Source organism: Saimiri boliviensis, chromosome X (assembly GCF_048565385.1).
Source record: "Saimiri boliviensis isolate mSaiBol1 chromosome X, mSaiBol1.pri, whole genome shotgun sequence".
NCBI classification, from domain to species: domain Eukaryota; kingdom Metazoa; phylum Chordata; class Mammalia; order Primates; family Cebidae; genus Saimiri; species Saimiri boliviensis.
The window spans coordinates 6,723,056-6,747,544 of NC_133470.1; the positions used below are offsets into that span (position 1 = coordinate 6,723,056).

The 24,489-nt window shown below is 47.6% G+C and overlaps 1 protein-coding gene across 8 annotated transcripts in view; it reads left to right on the plus strand.

The window, feature by feature from the left end:
- The window catches only part of SHROOM2 (shroom family member 2), a 165,103-nt gene extending 141,914 nt beyond the window's left edge, over window positions 1–23,189 (plus strand). For 6 of the 8 annotated variants that reach the window (XM_039475512.2, XM_010336253.3, XM_074392082.1 and 3 more), the window contains 4 exons: window positions 2,997–3,548; window positions 5,090–5,261; window positions 18,371–18,643; window positions 20,433–23,189. In XM_039475512.2, coding sequence (XP_039331446.1) covers window positions 2,997–3,548; window positions 5,090–5,261; window positions 18,371–18,643; window positions 20,433–20,699 — 1,264 coding nt within the window. In that variant the 3' untranslated portion in view covers window positions 20,700–23,189. The remainder of the gene's footprint in view (window positions 1–2,996; window positions 3,549–5,089; window positions 5,262–18,370; window positions 18,644–20,432) is intronic. The other 2 variants (XM_074392081.1, XM_039475513.2) reach the window with 2 other exon arrangements.
- The last annotated feature ends 1,300 nt before the right edge of the window (window positions 23,190–24,489 follow it).

The window sequence follows — 24,489 nt, forward strand, 5'->3', positions numbered from 1 at the left end:
AAAAAAAAAAAAGAGAGAGGAAGGAAACCAAGTCAATGAATACAAGTCCTCAGTCAGATAACAGGTATTCTCGCTGCAGAAAGTTCTCTGGGACCTCACTGCTGTAGAGTCTCAAGTCATTTTTTTTCTTAGCTTCTAAACAACTCAGCAGAGAAAACATATGACTGATACTGATCCTGTATCTCCAGCTGTGGCACTGTAACCACAGCTTTATCTGTGGGCCAAAACTGGGCGTTGCATCATTTAAAACGTTTCTGGAGATCACTCAACTATCCTTTCAACTGGTAACATTGTAAGGTTCTGAAAGGAAAGTGTCTTACTCCTTTCAGGCTGCTATAATAAGATCTCATGGACTGCACTGCTCATTAACAGGAGAAATTTGTGTCTCACAGTTGTGGAGGCTAGGAGTTCAAGATTAAGGCATGGCAGATTTGGTGTCTGGTGAAGAGCCATTCCTGTCTCAGATGACTGCTTCTCGCTGTGTGCTCACATGGCAGAAGAGGCAGAGGGGCTCCCTGGGATCCCTTTTCTAAGAATACTCATCCCCTTCATGAGGCTCCCCCGTCATGACCTCAGCAGCTCCTTCAGGCCCCACCTCCTAACACCATCACCTTGGGGGTTCGATTTCAACATACTACTTTTGAGGATTATGTTGAAATCTACATATTTATTCGGTTGATTGATTGATTGAGACAGAGTCTTGCTCTATCACCCAGGCTGGGGTGCATTGGTGTGATCTGGGCTCACTGTAACCTCTGCTACCCAGGTTCAAGTGATTCTCCTGCCTCAGCCTCCCAAGTAGCTGGGACTACAGTCCTGCACCACCACACCCAGCTAAGTTTTGTATCTTTAGTAGAGACAGGGTTTCGCCATGTTGGCCAGTCTGGTCTCGAACTCCTGACCTCAAGTGATCCACCCGCCTAACCTCCCAAAGTCCTGGGATTACAGGCATGAGCCACTGCACCTGGCCTCTTTCCCAGTATTTTAAAACCTGTGAAGGGAGATTTGATTATGTTGTTTAATTTTTTCTATTGGTCACATCAAATTTCTGCACAGAAAGGGGACACTTTCACATCAGCATAGGCTGATGTGAAAGTCAGTACTAGGCGAGCAGGGTTTCTGGGATGATGAGGGAGTACAGAGGCTTCTGCTTTTGCTGCTGCTTGGATAAGGTGGCCGGGTTTTCCTCCTCCATTTATTATTATTATTATTTTAACAGAGAGATGGGGGTCTCTGTGTTACCTGGGTTGGTCTCAAACTCCTGGGCTCAAACAGTCCTCCCACCTGAGCCTCCCACAGTGCTGGGATTTCAGGCGTGAGCCACTGCACCTGGCTGGGATTTTCCTTCATAAGTCTGACCTACCTAAGCAATATTTTTCACATTTAGACTTTGTAAATTTTCTTCACGAGGAAGCAGTTGTGAGGACTGTCTGTGAGTCCCTAGATAAAACACATACGATGTTAATGGACCCTACTAGAGAGAGGAAGGAAAATACACAGTTCATCTCAGCCTGAGCACCACTCCCTTGTGGATAGGGAAAGAGCCCTCCTGCATTCCCAGTCACCAGTGAAAGAGAGAACACAGCATTACATTTAGAGCATCGTGGCTGCCCTTGTGCTATGGAAAATTGGGTTCCTTTGTGTAATGTTGTAGGTGCAGTGTTGGGTGGACTTCATTAGAAACACATCCTCATTTGGGGTTGTGGAGTTTGGACTGTTCCTTTTTAATTCCCTCCTGACCCCCGGCAGATGGGGCTGCTTCTCCAATGCTCTGAAAAGCTCTTGAAAGCCCTGGTTAGTGTGGTCCAGCCTGGTGCCACTGAGAGCAGCCAGTGCGGGGCTGCCCCCAATGCGGGACCACGGCATTGCCGGGCTTGTTCCTCTTGTTATCTTTCCCCCAGCCCTCCAGGGGTGCTTTAGGTGCCTCTCTAGCCCTTTCACCCAGAAACTTTTTTTTTTTTTTTTTTTTTTTTTTTTTTTGAGATGGAGTCTTGCTCTGTTGCCCAGGCTAGAGTGCAGTGATACAATCTCAGCTCATTGCAACCTCTGCCTCCCAGGATTCAAGTGATTCTCATGCTTCGGCCTCCTGAGTAGCTGGGATTACAGGTGCACACCACCACACCCAGCTAATTTTTGTATTTTTAGTAGAGACAGGGTTTCACCATGTTGGCCAGGCTGATCTCGAACTCCTGACCTCAAGTGACCTACCCGCCTCAGCCTCCCAAAGTGCTGGGATTACAGGCCACCACACCTGGCTGAAACTAAAAAAAAAAAAAAGGAAATCTGTGTCCTTTGGGACTGACTTAGAGTAATACAGAACTGATGATTCCCTGCTTACCATGAGAGCCTATCTCACTGGTGTGCAAATGTGTGCAGGGCTAGTTTGAAGCACAGGGGGTTGGGGGGTACAAGGACAGTGTGGGGTGGGCTGTCCTGCACATGGCAAGGGAGCTTCTCCCAAGTGGGGCAGTGGCCCGACTCCCAAGCACAGCCCCTCTGGAAAGGAGCTCTCCCCAGGGCCTGAGAACTACAGGGGAGCCCGCAGGCCTGTATCAACCTAAGGACTGATGGGAATCCTGGAAAATGCCCATCCATGTGGGCTTCCCCTGCAAAAGGACATTTAACCGAACAGGGCTTGTTAAACTTTGTATTATCATTGGAAGAATGACAAATGATATTAAACAGTCCTCACAGCCCTCCGCAAACCCCTGGAGGATGCCCTGGGATGCCTCAGAGATGGCATTGGCAGTTTGAGCATGGAAAGGATGCTGGGGTCAGGAGGCAGAGGTAGGAGTCAGAGGGAGCTTCTTGAGGCCTCTGCCTTATCCAGGATGTGGGATCATGGAGGCTCTTTCGAGTCAGGCGGCTGGCTAGCGCCTTTGAGTCAGGTGGCTGGCTAGCGCCTTTGAGTCAGGTTCCCATCTGGAGGGGATGTGTCAATCAGGGTCTGTGGCTAGAGCATGCTTTGCGATTTCAGCAGACAGTTCTTCTTCCAGAATTGAGCGGGTGATAGACAACAACACCACGGTGAAGATGGTACCCATCAAGATTGTGCACTCAGAGAGCCAGCCAGAGAAGGAGAGCCGCCAGAGCCTGGCACGCCCCGCTGAGCCTCCCGCCCTGCCCCGCGGGCTGGAGAAAGACCAGATCAAGACGCTGAGCACATCCGAGCAGTTCTACTCCCGCTTCTGTCTGTACACGCGGCAGGGCACTGAGCCCGAGACCCCACACAGGGCCCAGCCGACCGAGCCCCAGCCCCCAAGCACCCAGGCGCCCCCTGAGAAAGACCGCTGCACCTCCCCTCCGGGGCTCAGCTACATGAAGGCCAAAGAGAAGACCGAGGAAGACCTGAAGTCGGAGGAGCTGGCCAGGGAAATCGTGGGGAAGGATAAGTCCCTGGCCGACATCCTGGATCCCAGTGTGAAGATAAAAACCACCATGGACTTGATGGAAGGCATTTTCCCCAAAGATGAGCACCTCCTGGAAGAAGCCCAGCAGCGGAGGAAGCTGCTCCCCAAAATCCCCTCTCCTAGAAGCACAGAGGAGAGGTGAGTAGACGTGGCCTTCCAGCTTGGGCGTGACTCTGCCTGGCATCTCTTAGGCTTGTAAAGGGAAAGGGGGCATGTCTGTTTCTCGGTTTTCATGCTTGCCTTTGGGGAAGACAGATTTTCATAAGGGCCCCTTGATGTTTAGCACTTTTTGGCTTTTTTGTGAGCCTCCTGGAAGAGAAATGGAGGGTCAGTAGTCCCATCCCAGGGTATGATGACTTTGGGCCTGACATGAAAATATGAAAATACACACTGCAGGCCACCAAACTGCCTTGGCCTGAGGAGGCCAGCAGGATTTCTGACGATGGCCACAGGTCTCCTTTCTCATAAGACCTCTGTTCTCAGTGGGGGTCATTGTCTACCCTGGGGAACAGTTGAAAATGTCTCTGTGGGGAGGGGTGCTCTGGGCATCCTGTGGGTGGAGCCCAGGGGTGCTGCTCGACATCCTACAGAGCACAGGAGGCCCCACCACAGAGATTCATCCAGCTCCCATGCATCCCTGGTGCCAGCATGAGAGTGAGGGCTTAGGTGGAATATATGTGTTTCTTTATGAAATTTTTTTAAATTTATTTGAAACTTTTTTACATCTGCATTTTTTAAAGTATTACAATTTGGCCAGGCACAGTGGTGCACACCTATAATCCCAGCACTTTGGGAGACCAAAGTAGGCAGATATTCGAACCCATGAATTCAATACCAGCCTGGGCAACATGGCAAAACCCTGTCTCTACAAAAAAAAAAAAAAAAAAATTACAAAAAATCAGCCAGGCATGGTGGCAGACACCTGTAGTCCCAGCTACTCAAGAGGCTGAGGTGAAAGGATCACTTGAGCCCAGGAGTTGGAGGCTGCAGTGAGCTATGATGGCGCCACTGCACTCCAGTGCGGTGACAGAGCAAGACCCCATCTCTTGAAATAGAAATGAAAAAAAATTGTGACAATTTACACCTGCCTGATGAATATATTTTAATTGGTTTTATAACTAGCACTTTTGGCATATCTCCTTAAGCCACTTGACCGCAAAGGCATGCGTGGTGGCATCTTCCCTGCTGCTGACATGTGTTCTGCCAGCACAGCATCATTCACGGGTAGGAAGGTGGAGTGAGCATGACACACAGCCAAGGAGGAGCAGCTGGACCAAGTCGACCCAGGCAGGGCGGCGCCGACAGGGCTGCTGGGAGGAAGGGAGAGGGTTGATGTTTGTAGATAACGTCACACGTGTCCTTGTCCTCATGGACCCAGGCTCTTGGCGGAGGTCATCTGTGCTCTCACCTCTATGGTGAAGATTTTAGGCATTCCTGCTGATTTGAGTTTTTGCCTTTTTAAAAAACTGTTTCACACACTTACGAGTGTCCACTTGGCAAGGTTGATTGTTTTCAGTTTTAACCTTGTCACCTGTTTTTCCCCCTTTGGCTGTCTCATCTTCCTGGCTGATGTCCTTTTGTGAGCACCAGCATTGATTTGTCACAACCCAGGGGGTGGTGCAGAAGGGCTGTTTGCATGCACGGTCCCAGCTCATTGAAGTTCCCACGCCTTTACCCAGGAAAGAGGAGCCCTGTGTGCCTGCGGCTATGTCCCTGGCCACCAATTCCACCTACTACAGCACATCGGCCCCCAAGGCGGAACTGCTGATCAAGATGAAGGACCTGCAGGAGCAACAGGAGCGCGAAGAGGATTCGGGGAGCGACTTGGACCATGACCTGTCGGTGAAGAAGGTAGGAGAGCCCATTCCAAATGACAGCATGCACGTGTCTAGGCAGGGGGAGGCATCCAGACCACACCATCCTACCCCAGCCCAGACTGTGTACCATGTGTCTGAGGGCATTTGTGTTCGGCTTTCACTCAGGACAGTGGAATTTGAAGTGATATTACTAAGCCCTCTGTGCCTAGTTCTGTGATCTAATCTTGAGCCATTCCACAAACGTCTCTTTGCTGTTTCTAATAGGATCCAATGTCAAATTAGTTTAAATAGTTGCCATTGTCTTTCACTTTATTTTATTTATTTATTTTTGAGACAGGGTCTTGCTCTGTTATGCAGGCTGGAGTGCAGTGGTGCGATCATGGCTCACTACAGCCTTGACCTCCTGGCCTCAAGTGATCCTCCTTCCTCAGTTAAAGGAAAATCATTTTCATATTAGAAAGTGGTAATTTTTATTTGAGATAGACTCTCCCTCTGTCACCCAGGCTGGAGTGCAGTGGCACAATCTCAGCTCACTACAACCTCCACCTCCTGGGTTCCAGTGATTCTCCTGCCTCAGCCTCCCAAGTCGCTGGGATTATAGGAACCTGCCACCATGCCTGGCTAATTTTTGTATTTTTAGTAGAGATGGGGTTTCACCATGTTGGCCAGGCAGGTCTCAAACTCCTGACCTCAAGTGATCCACCCACCTTGGCCTCCCAAAGTGGTGGGATTGCAGGCATGAGCAACTGCTCCCAGACTAGAAGGTGATTAACTTTTTGTTCAAGATATTATAAAGGGAATGAAAATTAAGGGTTTGGGTCCTGGGACTTCTACGGGCCCTCCATCTGGCACAGGGTACCATTCGCTTCATTCTGGTTGCACATTCCTCTTTTAAAAAACAAAGAATCCAAAATGTGTTGAATTTTTCCACACAGAACCAAGAAAATCATACCGTGGGGACCGTTTGAACTTAGGCCACACCCTAGATGTAGAGAACTGCATTCTTTGCTCACATGCCTTTGTTTCTCATGATACGATGAATTTCAGAAGTGGCATGGCATGCTTTGATCCTGCCGCCCTCATCTGCGGGGCACCCTGTCCGCCTGCTTTGGGAGGCTGGAGATGCTGGGCAGCCGCCTCACCAGATGTATGACTCCAGGACTGACTGAGTCGTTGTGGGCTGGAAGTCAGCCTGTACTTTAGTTCAGCAAGCGGGAGTTGGACACCTGCCCCAGAAGCACACGCTGTAAATCCCAGTTCTCCATGGTGCTGGTGACTCAGCCGTCCCATTTTCCTGCTTGATTTGACAAGGCGGCCACTGCTCCGTTACATTTTTTCCCTGCCTTCCCGCAGCCACATGCTCATGATGTCGCACATTCCTGCAACACGTGTGCAGGAAGAGGCATGTTCAGGGAGGAAGTGAGCACAGTGCAGGCAGGAACTTGGCAGGCCACCTGCTCTGTAGCTGCTTCAGGGGAAACCATGAGACCCTAATTCCACACACTTCCAACATTCCCAGGGGGACCACAGTTGTCCCAGTCACAGCATTGCTGGGTGGTCATAGAGCTGAGAGCGAAATCAGGGGACCCTCTGTTTTAGGAGAAGACTAAGGACAGAGGCGAAAGAATGGAAGCCCCAGGCAGGAATGCAGCAGAGGACTCTGGTGGCCAGGAGAGAAGCACCACGCAGAGATGGCAAAATATGGTTTTATACTTGGGGTAGCTCAGAAGGACTCTGCCCAGAAAAGAGGGCACCATGTTGAGTTGTGGGGCTTCTTCAGGAGGACCAGATAGCTGATTGGTTTCAGTTCAGAATCTTTGAGAAGTATGGCTTTTCCCTGGAGCCAGGAGGTGAGTACAGGGCCCAGACAGAAAAGATCTTGTTTCCCCCATAGAAGGGAACAAAAGGTGGCCTGGGGCTCGATCCTTCAAGCCTTGGCCCATCTTAGTGGAGGGGTGAGAGTGGCTGTGTGCCTGGTCTCTACTGCTGCAGGCTCTAACCAGAGCCTCCCAGAAAGCCCCTCACTACAAGAAGTAGCAGATTGGCCTGCCAGACGGTACGGCCGCAGTGGTGAGTTCTTCAGCACCTGGGTGGTGTGGACAGCCACTGATCTGTGTGCTGTCCTGGGCCAAGTCTTATCTCAGAAATCTTTGAAAGCCAACAGCTGCTCTTTCTACAATGGCCCTTTAACAAAAGGGAAATGATTTCAATAAAAATTTGCATATGACATGTAAAAGAACCGATAAAGAAACCTGGATACCTTCCAGAGGGCCCAGTTTCAAATTAACTCAGCCAAGGTAGATTTTTGAGGGCATGTTCATCCACTGGTGTAAAATCTACATTTCCACAATTGCTGAATAATAATGAAAAATTCCTGAGCAGCTCTGGCGAGTATCCTTCTAGCCACAGTTACCTGCATTGCTTGCAGTATTCCTTCAGGCTAGCATTGGCATCAGACGGGAATCTGGAAAGTTCTTCATGCCTGTTTCCTGTTTTGTGCTTTGCCTTCAAGTGATGAATATCTAAAATGTGGCCACATTCTCAGCTGTGAGATTCACGATTTAAACAGTGTCTCCAGATAGGTAGTGAGTAGGAAAAGACGCAAACTGCTTTTCCTCTGCTCTCACACCACGGCAACCAACACAGAAGACTTCGGTGACCACATGTGTGGAGGGTGTTTTCCACACACCCAGCGAGCAGCCACTTCTGCAGCAGACACCAGCTGGGTGGCCTCTGATTCAGTTCAGTTGTGACACTGTCAAGCTGGAGGTAGCATCACATGCCACGGGTTGAGGGCTCAGTCCCCAAGACTGCACCCCCGCCACACACCAGTCACAGGTCCGAGTCTCAGGGACTTCTGACCAACCACCTTGAAGTTGGGGTTCCCATGACCCCCCTCTTTGGCTTCCATTAATTTGCTAGAGTGGCTCACAGACCTCAGGGAAACATTCACATTTATGATAAACGGTGTTACAAGGGATATGCATGAAGAGATATGTAGGGCGAGGTATGGGAAGAGCTTCCATGCCCTCCCTGGGTACACCTCCCTCCAGGAAGCTCCGTGTCCTCTGCCTTCCAGAAGTCCCCCAAGCTCCATCCTCTTGGGCCTTTTATGGAGTCTTCATTGCATAGGCCTGATTGAAATCTGTGTAGAAATGTGGTTGGACAAAAAGGCTGTGATCCAATCCTCACGGACTTAGGAGAAAACCCCAACGTCTGTCTGTTGAGATTCTTGTCCTCTCTGTGCAACGTTCCTTCCTGCAGGTGAGCCGCAGGACCTTTTGGGAATACAGGGATCTTAAGACCTGCAGTCATTCAAGGGGGCGGAGGATTTCTTGATGGAAAGGTTGGGGAAGATTAGATCGTGCTTTGGGCAGGTCGAAGGCTGCAGGAGAAGGTCAGGGAGCGAAAGTCTGTTTTCTGAGGCGTAAAGCACCCTAACATTATAACAAGGGCTGCACGCACTGTGTACAGGAACTGTGTACAAAGCCCAGTGTAGGTAAATAAGTAGATCAGTACCTGCATGTATATTGCATCACAGGTAAGTAAACAGACACACAGATACATAGATACAGAGGGGAAAAAAAAAAAAAAAAAAAGAAAAGAAATGTAGACACATGTTTAAAATTGTAAGGGAAGAACATGTCTCGTCATTCTGAGCAGCTGGAACCTGACTGGAGAAGCCAAAGCAATGTCTCCATTCCATGTGGTCTTTCTGGGAGAAAGCTGTGCTGGTGACTCAGCAGCGAGGGTGGAGGCGTCCTGCGAAACTGCGTCCCGCTTTAATCTGTAGGAGAGGCAGGCGAGCTCAAAAACCCAAGGCAGACTGAACCAAGAGGAGGCGCTCCCCTGATAAGAGCTCATACCTTCACATTTCTGGGCCATTTTGGGGGAATACACACATGTTAGATGGAGATTCTCTTTAAAAGCATCTGTGTGTGTCTGGGCCCAGTGGCTCACACCTATAATCCTAGCACTTTGGGAGGCTGAGGCAGGAGGATCACTTGAGCCCAGGAGTTTGAGACCAGCCTGGGCAACATAGGGAGACCCCATCTCTACAAAAATAAAAAATTTATCTGTGTCTGATGGTGCATGCCTGTGGTCCCAGCTACTTAACAGGCTGAGGTGAGAGGATTGCTTGAGCGCAGGAGGTCACCACTGCAGTGAGTGGTAATCATGCCACTGCACTCCAGCCTAGGTGACAGAGCAAGACCCTGTCTCAAAAAATAAAAAATGAATAAATATATAAAAGCATCTATGTGAGGGAAAGACCTCACGCAATCAGGAAATAGGCTGCCTCGTATCCAGCATGTGTTTCTCCTGCTGTGGGGTTCACTTTTCCTGCTGAATACTCATCCAGCTGATGATTTTACCCTTAGATCAGGCGTCCCCAAACTTTTTACACAGGAGGCCAGTTCACTGTCCCTCAGACCGTTGGAGGGCCGCCACATACTGTGCTCCTCTCACTGACCACCAATGAAAGAGGTGCCCCTTCCTGAAGTGCAGCGGGGAGCCGGATAAATGGCCTCAGGGGGCCGCATGCGGCCCACGGGCCGCAGTTTGGGGACGCCTGCCTTAGATTATGGAGTCAGGGCAGTTGCTTCTCATCCCGCAGCCCATTGTTGGTGAGAACCGATACCTCCTGGGCACTTACTAGATCTGAGCATTGGGCTAAGTGCTTTACACACCGCCGTCCCTTTCACCTTCATGCCAGTCCCAGAGGTAAGGCTGTGACTCCTGTGCTGCTCTTGGGCACTCTGCCCTGCAGAGCTCAAGTGAGACTTCGATCTGTCATCTATCCGGGCCCAAGTGTGTGCCTCTCTGCTGAGCTCTGCAGACCCGATGGGATCAGTCTCTCAGCTTCCCCAGGGAAGGGATGACAGCACTGACAATTTCCGATGATCCACTTTGCATGCAGTAGTGTTGCTTGTTATGACAAAGTGAGCTTTCCTGTTCATTTTTGATCTGTGCACCTGAGTACTCTTCAGTGTCTGTCCTGCCATGTGCTCTCCAGAGCATGTGCCGGCATCACAGCCCCAAGGAAACCGCAGTGGTAGTGGAGATGACGCTGGTGTAGTCAATAGCATCTCAGGTGGGGAGAGTTCTTGGAAGGCAGCACATGGCATTTGTCCTAACCCTTGCCTCCTTACAATTCACCCTGCTCAGGCAAACACCCATGACACATGCTGTGGATGGATTCAAAGGCAGAAGGACTGCCATGGCCATGAGACAGGGTTCTTCCAGGCAAGACTTACCTGTTGGACTCCTTAAAGCCACCCCTGTAATTTCTCTCAAATATGGCATTGGAGGAGGAGGAGCTGTTTCTTTGTCCATCACTCAGATCAAAGTGTATGTTGCCACCTCACTTCAGGATGGCAGCTGATTTAAAAGGTTCATACTTTCACTTTTATTTTTGCTCTTTAAAAATTAATCACTTATAAATGGGGTATGGTGATACCTCCCTATAGTCCCAGCTACTCAGGGAGCTGAGGCAGGAGGATCACTTGAAGCCAGGGGTTTAAGGCTGTAGTGTACTATGGTCATGTCTATGAGTAGCCAATGAGCTGCAGCTTGAGCAACATAGCAAGACCAGACCGCTTCTCTAAGCAAGCAAAAAGATAACAATCATTTAGAAGGCTGGTGGGAAGGGGCATAGAGTGTTAGTGTCTAATAGTTACATGGTTTCAGTTGGGGAAGATGCAAGAGTTCTAGGGACGGATGGTGGCGACAGGTGGACGGCAGCATGAACGCACCACACACCACAGAACTGTGCTCTGAAAAATGACTAAGATGGCAAGCTTTATGTTATATATTTTTTTTACTACAATTTTTAAAACAGTCCCATCTATTGGCATTTTGGTCAAGTTGAAATCAGTAGGTTATAGTAAAAGATTGTCTTTTAAGTTCATTCGTATGCCTTTATTGGTCTTAAGTTTTTGTTTGTTTGTTTGTTTGTTTTTTTATTTTATTGCATTTTAGGTTTCGGGGTACATGTGATGAACATGCAAGATTGTTGCATAGGTACACACATGGCAGTGTGGTTTGCTGCCTTCCGTCCCCTCACCTGTATCTGTCATTTCTCCCCATGCTATCTCTTCCCACTTCCCCACCCCCCGCCCCTCCCCCATTTCCCCCCAACGGACCCCAGTGTGTAGTGCTCCCCTCCCTGTGTCCTTGTGTTCTCATTGTTCAGCACCCGCCTATGAGTGAGAATATACGGTGTTTGATTTTCTGCTCTTGTGTCAGTTTGCTGAGAATGATGGTTTCCAGGTTCATCCATGTCCCTACAAAGAACGTGAACTCATCGTTTTTGATGGCTGCGTAATATTCCATGGTGTATATGTACCACATTTTCCCTATCCAGTCTATCATCATTGGGCATTTGGGTTGGTTCCAGGTCTTTGCTATTGTAAACAGTGCTGCAATGAACATTCGTGTGCACGTGTCCTTGTAGTAGAATGATTTAGAATCCTTTGGATATATACCCAGTAATGGGATTGCTGGGTCAAATGGGATTTCTATTTTTAGGTCCTTGAGGAATCGCCACACTGTCTTCCACAATGGTTGAACTAATTTACATTCCCACCAACAGTGTAGAAGTGTTCCTATTTCTCCACATCCTCTCCAGCATCTGTTGTTTCCCGATTTTTTAATGATCGCCATTCTAACTGGTGTGAGATGGTATCTCAATGTGGTTTTGATTTGCATTTCTCTGATGACCAGTGATGATGAGCATTTTTTCATATGTTTGTTGGCCTCCTGTATGTCTTCTTTTGTAAAGTATCTGTTCATGTCCTTTGCCCATTTTTGAATGGGCTTGTTTGTTTTTCTCTTGTAGATCTGCTTTAGTTCTTTGTAAATTCTGGATATCAGCCCCTTGTCAGATGGGTAGGCTGCAAAAATTTTTTCCCATTCTGTTGGTTGCCGCTTCACTCTACTGACTGTTTCTTTTGCCGTGCAGAAGCTGTGGAGTTTGATTAGGTCCCATTTGTCTATTTTGGCTTTTGTTCCCATTGCTTTTGGCGTTTTGGTCATGAAGTCCTTGCCTACACCTATGTCCTGAATGGTTTTGCCTAGATTTTCCTCTAAGGTTTTTATGGTGTTAGGTCTGATGTTTAAGTCTTTAATCCATCTGGAGTTAATTTTGGTGTAAGGTGTCAGGAAGGGGTCCTGTTTCTGCTTTCTGCACATGGCTAGCCAGTTTTCCCAACACCATTTATTAAGCAGGGAGTCCTTTCCCCATTGCTTGTTTTTGTCAGGTTTGTCGAAGATCAGATGGTTGTGGGTATGTTGTATTTCCTGTGAGGCCTCTGTTCTGTTCCATTGGTCTATATCTCTGTTTTGGTACCAGTACCATGCTGTTTTGATTACTGTAGCCTTGTAGTATAGTTTGAAGTCCGGTAGTGTGATGCCTCCTGCTTTGTTCTTTTTGCTTAGAGTTGACTTGGCTATGCGGGCTCTCTTTTGGTTCCATATGAAGTTTAAGGTGTTTTTTTCCAGTTCTGTGAAGAAGGTCATTGGTAGCTTGATGGGAATAGCGTTGAATCTGTAAATTACTTTGGGCAGTATGGCCATTTTCACAATGTTGATTCTTCCTAACCATGAACATGGAATGTTTCTCCATCTGTTTGTATCCTCTCTTATTTCATTGAGCAATGGCTTGTAGTTCTCCTTGAAGAGGTCCTTTACGTTCCTTGTTAGTTGTATTCCTAGGTACTTTATTCTCTTTGTAGCAATTGTGAATGGCAGTTCGTTCTTGATTTGGCTCTCTTGAAGTCTATTACGGGTGTACAGGAATGCTTGTGATTTTTGCACGTTGATTTTGTATCCTGAGACTTTGCTGAAGTTGTTTGTCAGTTTCAGGAGATTTTGGGCTGAGATGATGGGGTCTTCCAGATATACAATCATGTCATCTGCAAATAGAGACAATTTGATTTCCTCCTTTCCAATTTGAATACCCTTTATTTCTTTTTCTTGCCTGATTGCTCTGGCTAGAACTTCCAGTACTATATTGAATAGGAGTGGTGAGAGAGGGCACCCTTGTCTAGTGCCAGATTTCAAAGGGAATGCTTCCAGTTTTTGCCCATTCAGTATGATATTGGCTGTTGCTTTGTCGTAAATAGCTTTTATTGTTTTGAGATACGTTCCATCAATACCTAGTTTATTGAGGGTTTTTAGCATAAAGGGTTGTTGAATTTTGTCAAAAGCCTTCTCTGCATCAATTGAGATAATCATGTGGTTTTTGTCTTTGGTTCTGTTTATGCGGTGAATTACGTTTATGGACTTGCGTATGTTGAACCAGCCTTGCATCCCCGGGATGAATCCTACTTGATCATGGTGGATGAGCTTTTTGATATGCTGTTGCAATCGGTTTGCCAGTATTTTATTGAAGATTTTTGTATCTATGTTCATCATGGATATTGGCCTGAAATTTTCTTTTCTTGTTGAGTCTCTGCCGGGTTTTGATGTTTGTCTCGTAAAATGATTTGGGAAGGATTCCCTCTTTTTGGATTGTCTGGAATAGTTTCAGAAGGAATGGTATCAGCTCCTCTTTGTATGTCTGGTAGAATTCGGCTGTGAACCCATCTGGACCTGGGCTTTTTTTGGGTGGTAGGCTCTTTATTGCTGCCTCGACTTCAGACCATGTTATTGGTCTATTCAGGGTTTCGGCTTCTTCCAGGTTTAGGCTTGGGAGGGTGCAGGTGTCCAGGAATTTATCCATTTCTTCCAGGTTTACTAATTTATGTGCATAGAGTTGTTTGTAATAATCTCTGATGATGGTTTGGATTTCTGTGGAATCTGTGGTGATATCCCCTTTATCGTTTTTTATTGCATCAATTTGGTTATTCTCTCTTTTCTTTTTTATTACTCTGGCTAGTGGTCTATTTTGTTGATCTTTTCAAAAAACCAGCTCCTGGATTTATTGATTTTTTGAAGAGTTTTTTGTGTCTCTATTTCCTTCAGTTCTGCTCTGATCTTAGATATTTCCTGTCTTCTGCTAGGTTTTGAGTTTTTTTGATCTTGCTCCTCTAGCTCTTTCAATTTTGATGATAGGGTGTCAATTTTCGACCTCTCCTTTCTTCTCATGTGGGCACTCATTGCTATATATTTTCCTCTAGAGACTGCTTTAAATGTGTCCCAGAGATTCTGGTATGTTGTGTCTTCGTTCTCATTGGTTTCTAAGAACATCTTTATTTCTGCCTTCATTTCATTGTTTATCCAGTCAACATTCAAGAGCAAGTTGTTCAGTTTCCATGAAGCTGTGTGATTCTGAGTTAGTTTCTGCATTCTGAGTTCTAACTCGATTGCACTGTGGTCTGAGAGACTGTTTGTTATGATTTCTGTTCTTTTGCATTTGCTCAGGAGTGATTTACTGCCAATTATGTGGTCAATTTTAGAGTAGGTGTGATGTGGTGCTGAGAAGAATGTATATTCTGTGGATTTGGGGTGGAGAGTTCTGTAAATGTCTATTAGGTTTGCTTGTTCCAGGTCTGTATTCAGGTCCTGGATATCCTTGTTGATTTTCTGTCTGGATGATCTGTCTAATATTGACAGTGGGGTGTTAAAGTCTCCCACTATTATTGTGTGGGAGTCTAAGTCTCTTTGTAGGTCATTAAGAACTTGCCTTATGTATCTGGGTGCTCCTGTATTGGGTGCGTATATATTTAGGATCGTTAGCTCTTCTTGTTGCAGTGATCCTTTTACCATTATGTAATGTCCTTCTTTGTCTCTTTTGATCTTTGTTGCTTTAAAGTCTATTTTATCAGAGATGAGAATTGCAACTCCTGCCTTTTTTTGCTCTCCATTTGCTTGGTAGATCTTCCTCCATCCCTTTATTTTGAGCCTTTGTGTATCCTTGCATGTAAGATGGGTTTCCTGGATACAGCACACTGATGGGTTTTGGCTTTTTATCCAGTTTGCCAGTCTGTGTCTTTTGATTGGGGCATTTAGTCCATTGACATTTAGGGATAGTATTGTTATGTGTGAATTTGATACTGTCATTTTGATGCTACCTGGCTGTTTTGTTGGTTAGTTGATGCAGCTTCTTGATTGTGTTGATGCTCTTTTACCATTTGGTGTGTTTTTGGAGTGGCTGGTACTGGTTGTTCCTTTATAAGTGTAGAGCCTCTTTCAGGAGTTCTTGTAGAGCAGGTTTGGTGGTGATGAAATCTCTGAGTGCTTGCTTGTTCACAAAGGATTTTATTTTTCCTTCACTTATGAAGCTTAGTTTGGCTGGATAGGAGATTCTGGGTTGAAAGTTCTTTTCTTTAAGGATGTTGAATATTGGCCCCCAATCTCTTCTGGCTTGTAGGGTTTCTGCTGAGAGATCTGCTGTGAGTCTAATGGGCTTCCCTTTGTGGGTAACCCGACCTTTCTCTCTGGCTGCCCTTAGCATTTTCTCTTTCATTTCAACCCTGGCGAATCTGACGATTATGTGCCTTGGGGTTGCTCTTCTTGAGGAATATCTTTGTGGTGGTCTCTGTATTTCCTGGATTTGAATATTGGTCTGCCTTGCTAGGTTGGGGAAGTTTTCCCAGATAATATCCTGAAGAGTATTTTCCAGCTTGGATTCATTCTCTTCATCACATTCAGGTACACCTATCAGACGTAGATTAGGTCTTTTCACATAGTCCCACATTTCTTGAAGATTTTGTTCATTCCTTTTTGCGCTTTTTTCTCTGTTCTTGCCTTGTCTTTTTATTTCATTGAGTTGATCTTCGACCTCTGATATCCTTTCTTCTGCTTGGTCAATTCGGCTATTGAAGCTTGTGCATGCTTCACGAAGTTCTCGTGTTGCGTTTTTCAGCTCCATCAATTCACTTATACTCCTCTCTATGCTGTCCATTCTCGTCAGCAGTTCGTCCAATCTTTTTTCAAGGTTCCTATTTTCTTTGCGTTGGGTTAGAACATGTTCTTTTAGCTCGCTGTAGTTTCTTACTACCCACCTTCTGAAGTCTGATTCTGTCATTTCATCACTCTCCTTCTCCATCCAGTCTGGTTCCCTTGCTGGTGAGGAGTTGTGGTCCCTTTTAGGAGGAGAGGTGTTCTGGTTTCGGGAGTTTTCATCCTTTTTGCGCTGGTTTCTTCCCATTTTTGTGGGTTTATCCACCTGTTGTCTGTCTCTGTCCCAGGGAGTTGGAGCTTTATGAGTTTCCGTTGCACTACTGCCTTTTTTGATTTTTCTTTCAGGTCTGACCCGCCCAGCTAGCAGCAGGCCTAGCCACTGCCTGCCCGCAGGGGCTTTGCTGAGCTGCTGTGGGCTCCGCCCAGCTGCCCTGGGCTCTTCCCTGTAGTCCTTTTTATATGGGCGTAGTTAGAACTGTCTGGGCAACGGTGGCCCCGCCTCTGTTATGGCGGACTCTCTCTGTTGTGGGAGGTTGCCTCGGCAACGGCAGCCTGCCTCCGTAGGGGTGGAGAGTCTCAGTAATGGCGGAAGCCCCTCCCCCACGGAGCCGGACTGTCCCGGTTCAGCTGTGCTTGGTTTGAAGGGCTCAACCCAGAGGGTTTCCAATTACTGTTTTTGTTTTGGTGGTTGTTGAGGGTGGAGGGCTGGGACCAACCGAGCCTGATCACCTGGCTCCCTGACTCAGAGTCTTTTCTTTTAAGTTGAACGACCCCGAGTTCCGGTCGCTTGTTGAAAAGGCGCCGGGATCTCCCGTGCTGCGACTCACGGAGTCGGCTCGAACTGCGGCGCCGGCTCCTGGCGGATTTTTTGCCTAGGAATCTCCTGGCCTGACTCGCTATTTCAGATGAATGGGCAACTCTGCCGTCTCAGGGCTCTGCTCGCCAGCTAAGAGGGCTCCCAGACCAGTGGCTTTTGTACGGAGAACCGCAGCAACAGGGCGTGGTCACAGCAGCCGCGCGGGCGGAATCAGCCCCACAGGGGCCAAAACAGCCACACCGGCTGGGACTGCGACACTGGCGACCCCTCTGCCTGGGTATCTCCTGGTCTGTGGGCAATAAGAGTTCGTCTGTAAATGCGGCGTTCACTCACCCTCTGCACTTTCACTGGGAGCTGAAGTCCTGAGCTGTTCTTAGGCGGCCATCTTCCCAGCATTCCCTGTTTGTTTGTTTTTATACGGAGTTTCGCTCTTGTTACCCAGGCTGGAGTGCAATGGCGCGATCTCGGCTCACTGCAACCTCCGCCTCCTGGGTTCAGGCAATTCTCCTGCCTCAGCCTCCTGAGTAGCTGGGATTACAGGCACGCGCCACCATGCCCAGCTACTTTTTTTTTTTTGTATTTTTAGTAGAGACGGGGTTTCCCCATGTTGACCAGGATGGTCTCGATCTCTTGACCTCGTGATCCACCCGCCTCGGCCTCCCAAAGTGCTGGGATTACAGGCTTGAGCCACCGCGCCCGGCCGGTCTTAACTTTTAATTGCTAGGCCAGGTGCGGTGGCTCACGCCTGTAATCCCGGCACTTTGGGAGGCCAAGGTGGGCAGATCACCTGAGGTCAGGAGTTCAATACTAGCCTGGCCAACGTGGTGAAACCCCGTCTCTACTAAAATTACAAAAATTAGCCAGGTGTGGTGGTGTGGGCCTGTTATCCCAGTTACTTGGGAGGCTGAGGCATGAGAATCACTTGAAGCTGGGTGGAGGGAGTTGCAGTGATCTGAGATCGAGCCATTGCACTCCAGCCTGAGCAACAGAGCAAGACCCTGTCTCAAAAAATAAAAACAAAATAAATAAAAATAATTGCTAGTGACAATAATTATATGTACAGAGCACTTAATCACGGAATTCAGTGCTGGACATAAGACTCGATAGTTTCTATGTGAGTCTTTAAATTGGAATTGCAAAGGACAGAATACATAGGTCTGTGACTCCTTCCAAAGATATGGGTTGAAACTGCATCTACCATGAGGAACATCGGGGCCACAACTCTGATGTTGTCTAATAGGGCATGAACAGAACGAGAACAGGTTTGTTTTATTTTTAAATGCCAATAATGTCATCAGGAATCATTCTCCTTTCCCATAGTCATTTAAATCTCCTATTATTTGATGATGCAAAAGTGAGCTTTCACACAGGTCGGCTGCACCTTTGGCGCAGGTGCACCAAGGCGGCAGTGAGCAGCATGGCCGGGGTGGGGCCGGCCTAACCAGTGTCTTCATGTTCCCCTGCCATCCCGTGCCCAACAGCAGGAGCTCATCGAGAGCATCAGCCGCAAGCTGCAGGTGCTCCGGGAAGCGCGCGAGAGCCTGCTGGAGGACGTGCAGGCCAACACCGTGCTGGGGGCCGAGGTGGAGGCCGTCGTGAAAGGCGTCTGCAAGCCCAGTGAGTTTGACAAGTTCCGGATGTTCATTGGGGACCTGGACAAAGTGGTGAACCTCCTGCTGTCACTGTCAGGCCGCCTGGCCCGGGTGGAGAATGCCCTCAATAATTTGGACGACAACGCTTCTCCTGGCGATCGGGTAAATGTAGATGAGTCTGATTTGGAAATTGGGGGGTGGTCTCGTGGGAAGGCTGGTTTTCGAGTGTCATGAAAGCTCCTTGGAGCCTAGCATAGCTTCCACGTGGCCTGTCCACCTCCTCCTGCATACCTTGTCGAAGCAGTGCATGCTCTATTTCTTCTCCTTCCTTTTACATGTATTTAGTTGTTTGTTAGTTTGTGAGTGGTAGGGTTTCATTCTGTTGCCCATGCTAGAGTGCAGTGGTGCGATCTCGGTTCACTGCAGCCTCTGCCTCCCTAGGTTCAAGCGATTCTCCCACCTCAGCTTCCCGAGTAGCTGAGCTCACAGGTGCTTGCCGCCATGCCTGGCTAATTTTTGTATTTTTTTTTTTGGTAGAGATGGGTTTCACCATTTTGGCCAGGCTGGTCTGGAACTCCTGAGCTCAAGTGATCTGCCTGCCTCAGCCTCTCAAAGTGCTGGGATTACAGGTGTGAGCCACCACGCCGACCTCCTTCCTTTTAATTGTGTGTGGCGGGGGCGAGGGGAGGGGAGGGGTGCTCATCAGATGCAGGGAGTTGAACCATCGTTGGGCTGCAGGGTTGCAAGATCTTCCCAAAGAACTGTCACCTCTTCTTGACATTTTTTCAGATATTCCTATTGACACCTGACTCTTACTGATAATCGTGTCTTCCTAGAAAATCACGTGTTTGTTTTTAACTTTTCTTTGACCACCTGTAAGTCCATAGCAGACATACCTGCCTCCTGACAATCATAAGTACTCAATGATAGATATTTTTTTGTGGTGGTTGTAGTTGTGATTTAACAAGAGGGCATATATCAGTCTAGAAGGAACGAGATAGTGCACCTCGCTTTTCTCCTGCTCCGGAGGCGTGCAGTTCTCAAGGCGTTTCTCAGTGGATCTGTCTTTCGTCTTTTTACATATGAACCAAGAGAAATAATAGCTGCCTTGTTGGCTTTTACCTCATAGGCCAAATATCAGTAAAACGGCTAGTTTTGTTTGCACAGAGCAGCCCTTCAGTGTGTTCGTCTGTATCATGAATAAAACAACCACTCTCAGAAGGGGAGCAGAAGCAGCACCCCTCCCCTGTCTCCAGGTGAGGGTGATTTCTCCAGGTGAGCACAGTTCACTGTCCTGGCGCTGGGCTTGGAGACGGTGCCCTTCTGTACTCAGCCGAGTGCTTAGTAACTGTCATGGAACTAGCTAGGTCAGGGTGGCATCGTGCCCGAGGGGGCCTCTGGCCAACACCCGTGCACATCCCTGCGTCTTCTCTGCCCTCAGCCTTCCTCATGTGCAGACACTCTCTGCAGGCTCAAGGGCTCCTCCTCCTCCTGCCAGGAGGGTTTAGCAAGCCTGCCCTGAATTTCTCTCGCGTCTTCCCACATGGCCAGCTGTCTCACAGTGCTGCCATGGAGCGCACCTTGACGCCAGGAGGGTCCCACAGTCCTTTGCCCTTTGCAGCATCTCAGAATTCTGTTGTTGTGAGTCCCTTGGTGACTTCTGCTCACCATTCAAGACAGGTGGGAGAGAGTCAGGCTCACACAGCAGGAGGAAACCCAGAGAGGCCCGTGGGCAGCTACTGGGGGCCTCAGGCTGGAGCCCGCTGCAGCCATGAGACATGTGCCCCAGGCCCTGGGTTTGTCTGTGTGGATCCCATCAAATCTCTGGTGGCATCAGGGTTTTCATCAATAAGTTGTGGGACACCCCCCACAAGTTGCCAGTGTCTTCAAGGGTTGACCAGTGCCCTGGCTTTCGTCCTGGTCCTCAATGGGCTTGTTTGTCTGTCAACAGCAATCACTGCTTGAGAAGCAGAGAGTCCTGGTCCAGCAGCATGAGGATGCCAAGGAGCTCAAGGAGAACCTGGACCGCCGCGAGCGCATCGTCTTTGACATTTTGGCCAACTATCTGAGTGAGGAGAGCCTCGCGGACTATGAGCACTTCGTGAAGATGAAGTCAGCCCTCATCATCGAGCAGCGGGAGCTGGAAGATAAAATCCACCTTGGTGAAGAGCAGCTGAAGTGCTTATTTGACAGCCTTCAGCCCGAAAGGGGCAAATAAGAGCTCGGTCCCCAGTAGAGGAAGGACATGGGGCCTCCAAGCTCCAGCTCCATTCCCAAGGATACTCGTGAAGACCCCACCCATGTTGGTGCCCTGGAGAGAGACTCCTCCCATAGCAAAAGGGCTGTTAGAAAAGCAATAACTTTTGTGTTTGTGTGGGATGATTTATTTAATTTTTTAGTTTCCCTTTTGATTGCTGAGAGCTGTTTTCCTTTACATATAACTACACGTGATGCTAGGCTCTGCCAAATGGTGAATTTCCACTGCACGGGCTATGGGCTGGGCCCATGGTGCATGCCGAGTGGTTACTGTCAGTGGGAGACCCGTTGTTCCTCCCGTCTTCAGATGCTTAGCCAACTGCTTGGACAGCAGCCAGTGCGTCATGATGTGCATGAGAGGGGAGACCCTGGTGCGCATCTTCTCTTGTGATTCATCCAGGCATGGGTGGCCAGGTTTTGTCCCTGCTCATTCAACAGCATGAGCATTTGTCTGTTATCTAATGATGTTCTCTGACCCAGCATAAATCGTGGTGGTGATGATGATGATAATTTATTAGCTTTTTGGAAAGGTGAATAGTTTCCTAATGGTTAAAAACCAACTGTGAAATGAACAGCCTGCATTGTTGGATTCACTAATTCTAAGATTAAATTGCCACTTAAATAATATGCATGCTTTAAAACACACTCACACACCAAGCAGGCAAATAGCTTTAGTCCGTCTCACCCATCATCACAGTTTTTCTGCAAAGTAAAACTTTTTGGTTAAGAGTGTGTCCAGTAATAATGTGCTTGTTAGCTGTTTCTCAAGACCAACAGAATATTTTTAAAGTTACTTTCCCGCCATGTTTTTTGTATGCATATGGTTGTCCGTGATAATTGGCTACGTTTCCATTTCTTCCTCCTTAAATAGTTTAGCATGGCATGAGGGCCACATTCCATGTACAGGAAGACCCTTCCTCTGGCTCTTCAGAGGTCCTGTGGACTGCACAACTCCTGAGCTTGGTCTTTTTCTGCCATGAAATTTAAAGATTCTGTGCCCATTTTCTTGATTGAAGTGGCAGGATTCTAAAGAGCGCCTGGTTTATTAAAAGAAAACACTGACATGCTGTCAATTTCCAATTGACAAGTCACAGACTGGGAGAAAATATTTGCAAATTGTGTATCTGACAAAAGGTTTGTGTCCAGGATGTACAAAGAACTCTCAAACTGGATAGTAAAAAAACAAACAGCTCAAGTAAAAAGCAGGCAAAAGACTTGAGACGCTTCACCAAAGAGCATACACACGTGGCAAACAAGCACACAAAAAGACGTTCAGCCGCCAATGGCTTGGTTATAATTTATAATTTACTTATTTTTATCTAATATAGATTCAGTGTATTTCCTCAAAAAATGTTTATCTAATTAAATGCATGTTAATTCTGAGTGAATCCCTTGGGTGACTTCACGTTTAGGTTGTATTAGGGCATTTGTTGGATCAATGATCATTTTATTCCCATAAAAGAAGTTTTCCAGTGGAATAGAGATTTCATTTTGTCAGCAGCAGTGACCACAGCCTTACCAAAGCACACATGTGTGTGCGTGCACAGATGCACACACATAGATGTCTTAAAAGACTGTAATCCACATGTCCTGAGCCAGAGGGGCCACAATGACGGTAATGCATTCCATAGAGCCACGTCCAAACTGGCAAGCTCAATGATGCAGGCAATAAACCACCTTTTTGGCAGCCTACCGATGCCAAAAGGATAAATGCCCTTCCAAAAGTGTGTATTTCTGTTAAATTAAGCTCTTGCTAACTTGGAAAATCCCTGTTTTGCCAGTGAAGCTTCTTTCTCCTCTCCAGCTGGTAGTCACTTGCTGTGAATGTTGGTCACGTCTGAAAAGGTGAAACTGGCTGTGCACTTATCCTCATCTTTCTCGCCCAGGGAGACAACCCAAGGAATTTCAGAGCATTTTGTTTGATAGAGCTTTTACCTGTTATTCTTTGCCCTCAAATACAGTATTGTGGTTATTTCGATGATGTGTGTAAAATGTGAATAATCCAATTTGTGTGTCTGTACCCGGCCTTTTGATGTCTTTAGGACTTTCTCTTCTACATAGCAATACATAGTGCTTGAGCATCCTTGTAGCAAATTGCATAGAGTCACAGCTGTCCTGTCAGTTCCCCTGTTTGCCTCTGAAATGTCTGGTTAGTGGGGACCCAAAGATTCTAGTGAGTTAGTGTCCATAACTCTGTATCTAGTTGTTATTATTCATAGAAAAGCAATCTGGTGCTAATGGTTGGCCCTGGTGTTCTTAGGTGACAGCTGCTCCCTCACCCTGTCGTAGTGAGGCTGTGGAGGGTTCTGCCTATGGGGTGTGGCCTGTGGCTTGTATCCTTCAGTCCACTGCAGCAAATGTGTGTAGATTTCGTGCTTGACACTTACCACTCACCTATCAACAGATCATCCTGCTTGACTGTAACAAAATAAATAGTGTCTCTTCAAGTGAATGGAGCATGTCTTTGTTTACCTACCTTATAGCTTTTGTTAAAAAAAAAAAAAAAAAAAATCCTCACCGTATGTCAGATTCTTAAGCCATCTGAGTAAACCATGGGATTGATGATAAGTGTGCAATTTATTTACACTAGTCGGTTGTAGTAAGGAAACAGTCAGGGACCAGGTCACATCAGTTAGCTGGTGTCCCAGTCATGCTGTATGACAAACAACTATAAAATGTCAGCAGTGTTCAGTGGAACGAAGTATTGGCTTAACTCATGAGTTTATAGATGAGCTGATTTGGGCTGGGCTCTGTGCTGTGTGCCTCTCCTCTTCCTTGTGGGACCAGCAGTGTGGCTGGATGTGTCCATGGCAGGGACACAAGACAACACGCCCTGTCACCAAGGGGCTTCTCCTGGCTTTGTCCTGTCACACCTGCTAACCTTCTGGCAAAGCACATCTGGCCAACCCTGGCATCAAAGGGTGTGGGACGGGCTCCACCTCTTTAGTGGAGGAACCATAAATTCACTTGGCACAGTGTGGACACAGGGAGAGGTGAAGAATTGGGGCTGTCCATGGGCTCCCTCTCACCCGCCCCATAGTGTCTACTGATATGGGGTGGCACCAAAGCAGCTGGGACCATGAAGCCAAGCTGCGTGGAGCAGATCCACCTCTGTCACTTCCTAGTTGTGTTGCCACAGCAAGTGACCCAGTCTCTGTGAGCCCCAGCTTCTTCCCTTGTAATTGGAGGTGGGCTGCTGTGAGCTCAAGTGAGTTGATACGTGTTCCTGTGCTTAGACACCATGTTTGATTCACAGCAGGGCTGTATAAGCTATGAATATGGCTCTCATCATTCTGCTGTGAACCTGGAGGAAACACTGTCCCTGTCATCAGATCTGCCCACCAGAACCACCCAAGAGATATGGTTCATTTCTGTAAATTGGTAGGATTACAGATGTTTCTGTTAGGAAACAGATTTGTGGGACCTGAAGGTTAGGCAGTCAGGGTTATGGGAAGACACTTTAAAAAAAGAAAAAAAGATGCAGTCTTCCTCTGTTGCCCAGACTGGAGTGCCATGGTGCAGTCCTGACTCACCGCAGCCTCCAACACCAGGGCTGAAGTGATCCTCCCATCTCAGCCTCCCAAGTAGCTGGGACTACAGGTACACTCCACCACACCTGGCTAACTTTTTATTTTTGCAGAGACAGCATCTTGCTATGTCACTCAGGCTGGAGTGCCGTGGTGCAATCTCTGCTCACTGCAACCTCCACCTCCCGAGTTCAAGTAATTCACGTGCCTCAGTCTCCTGAGTAG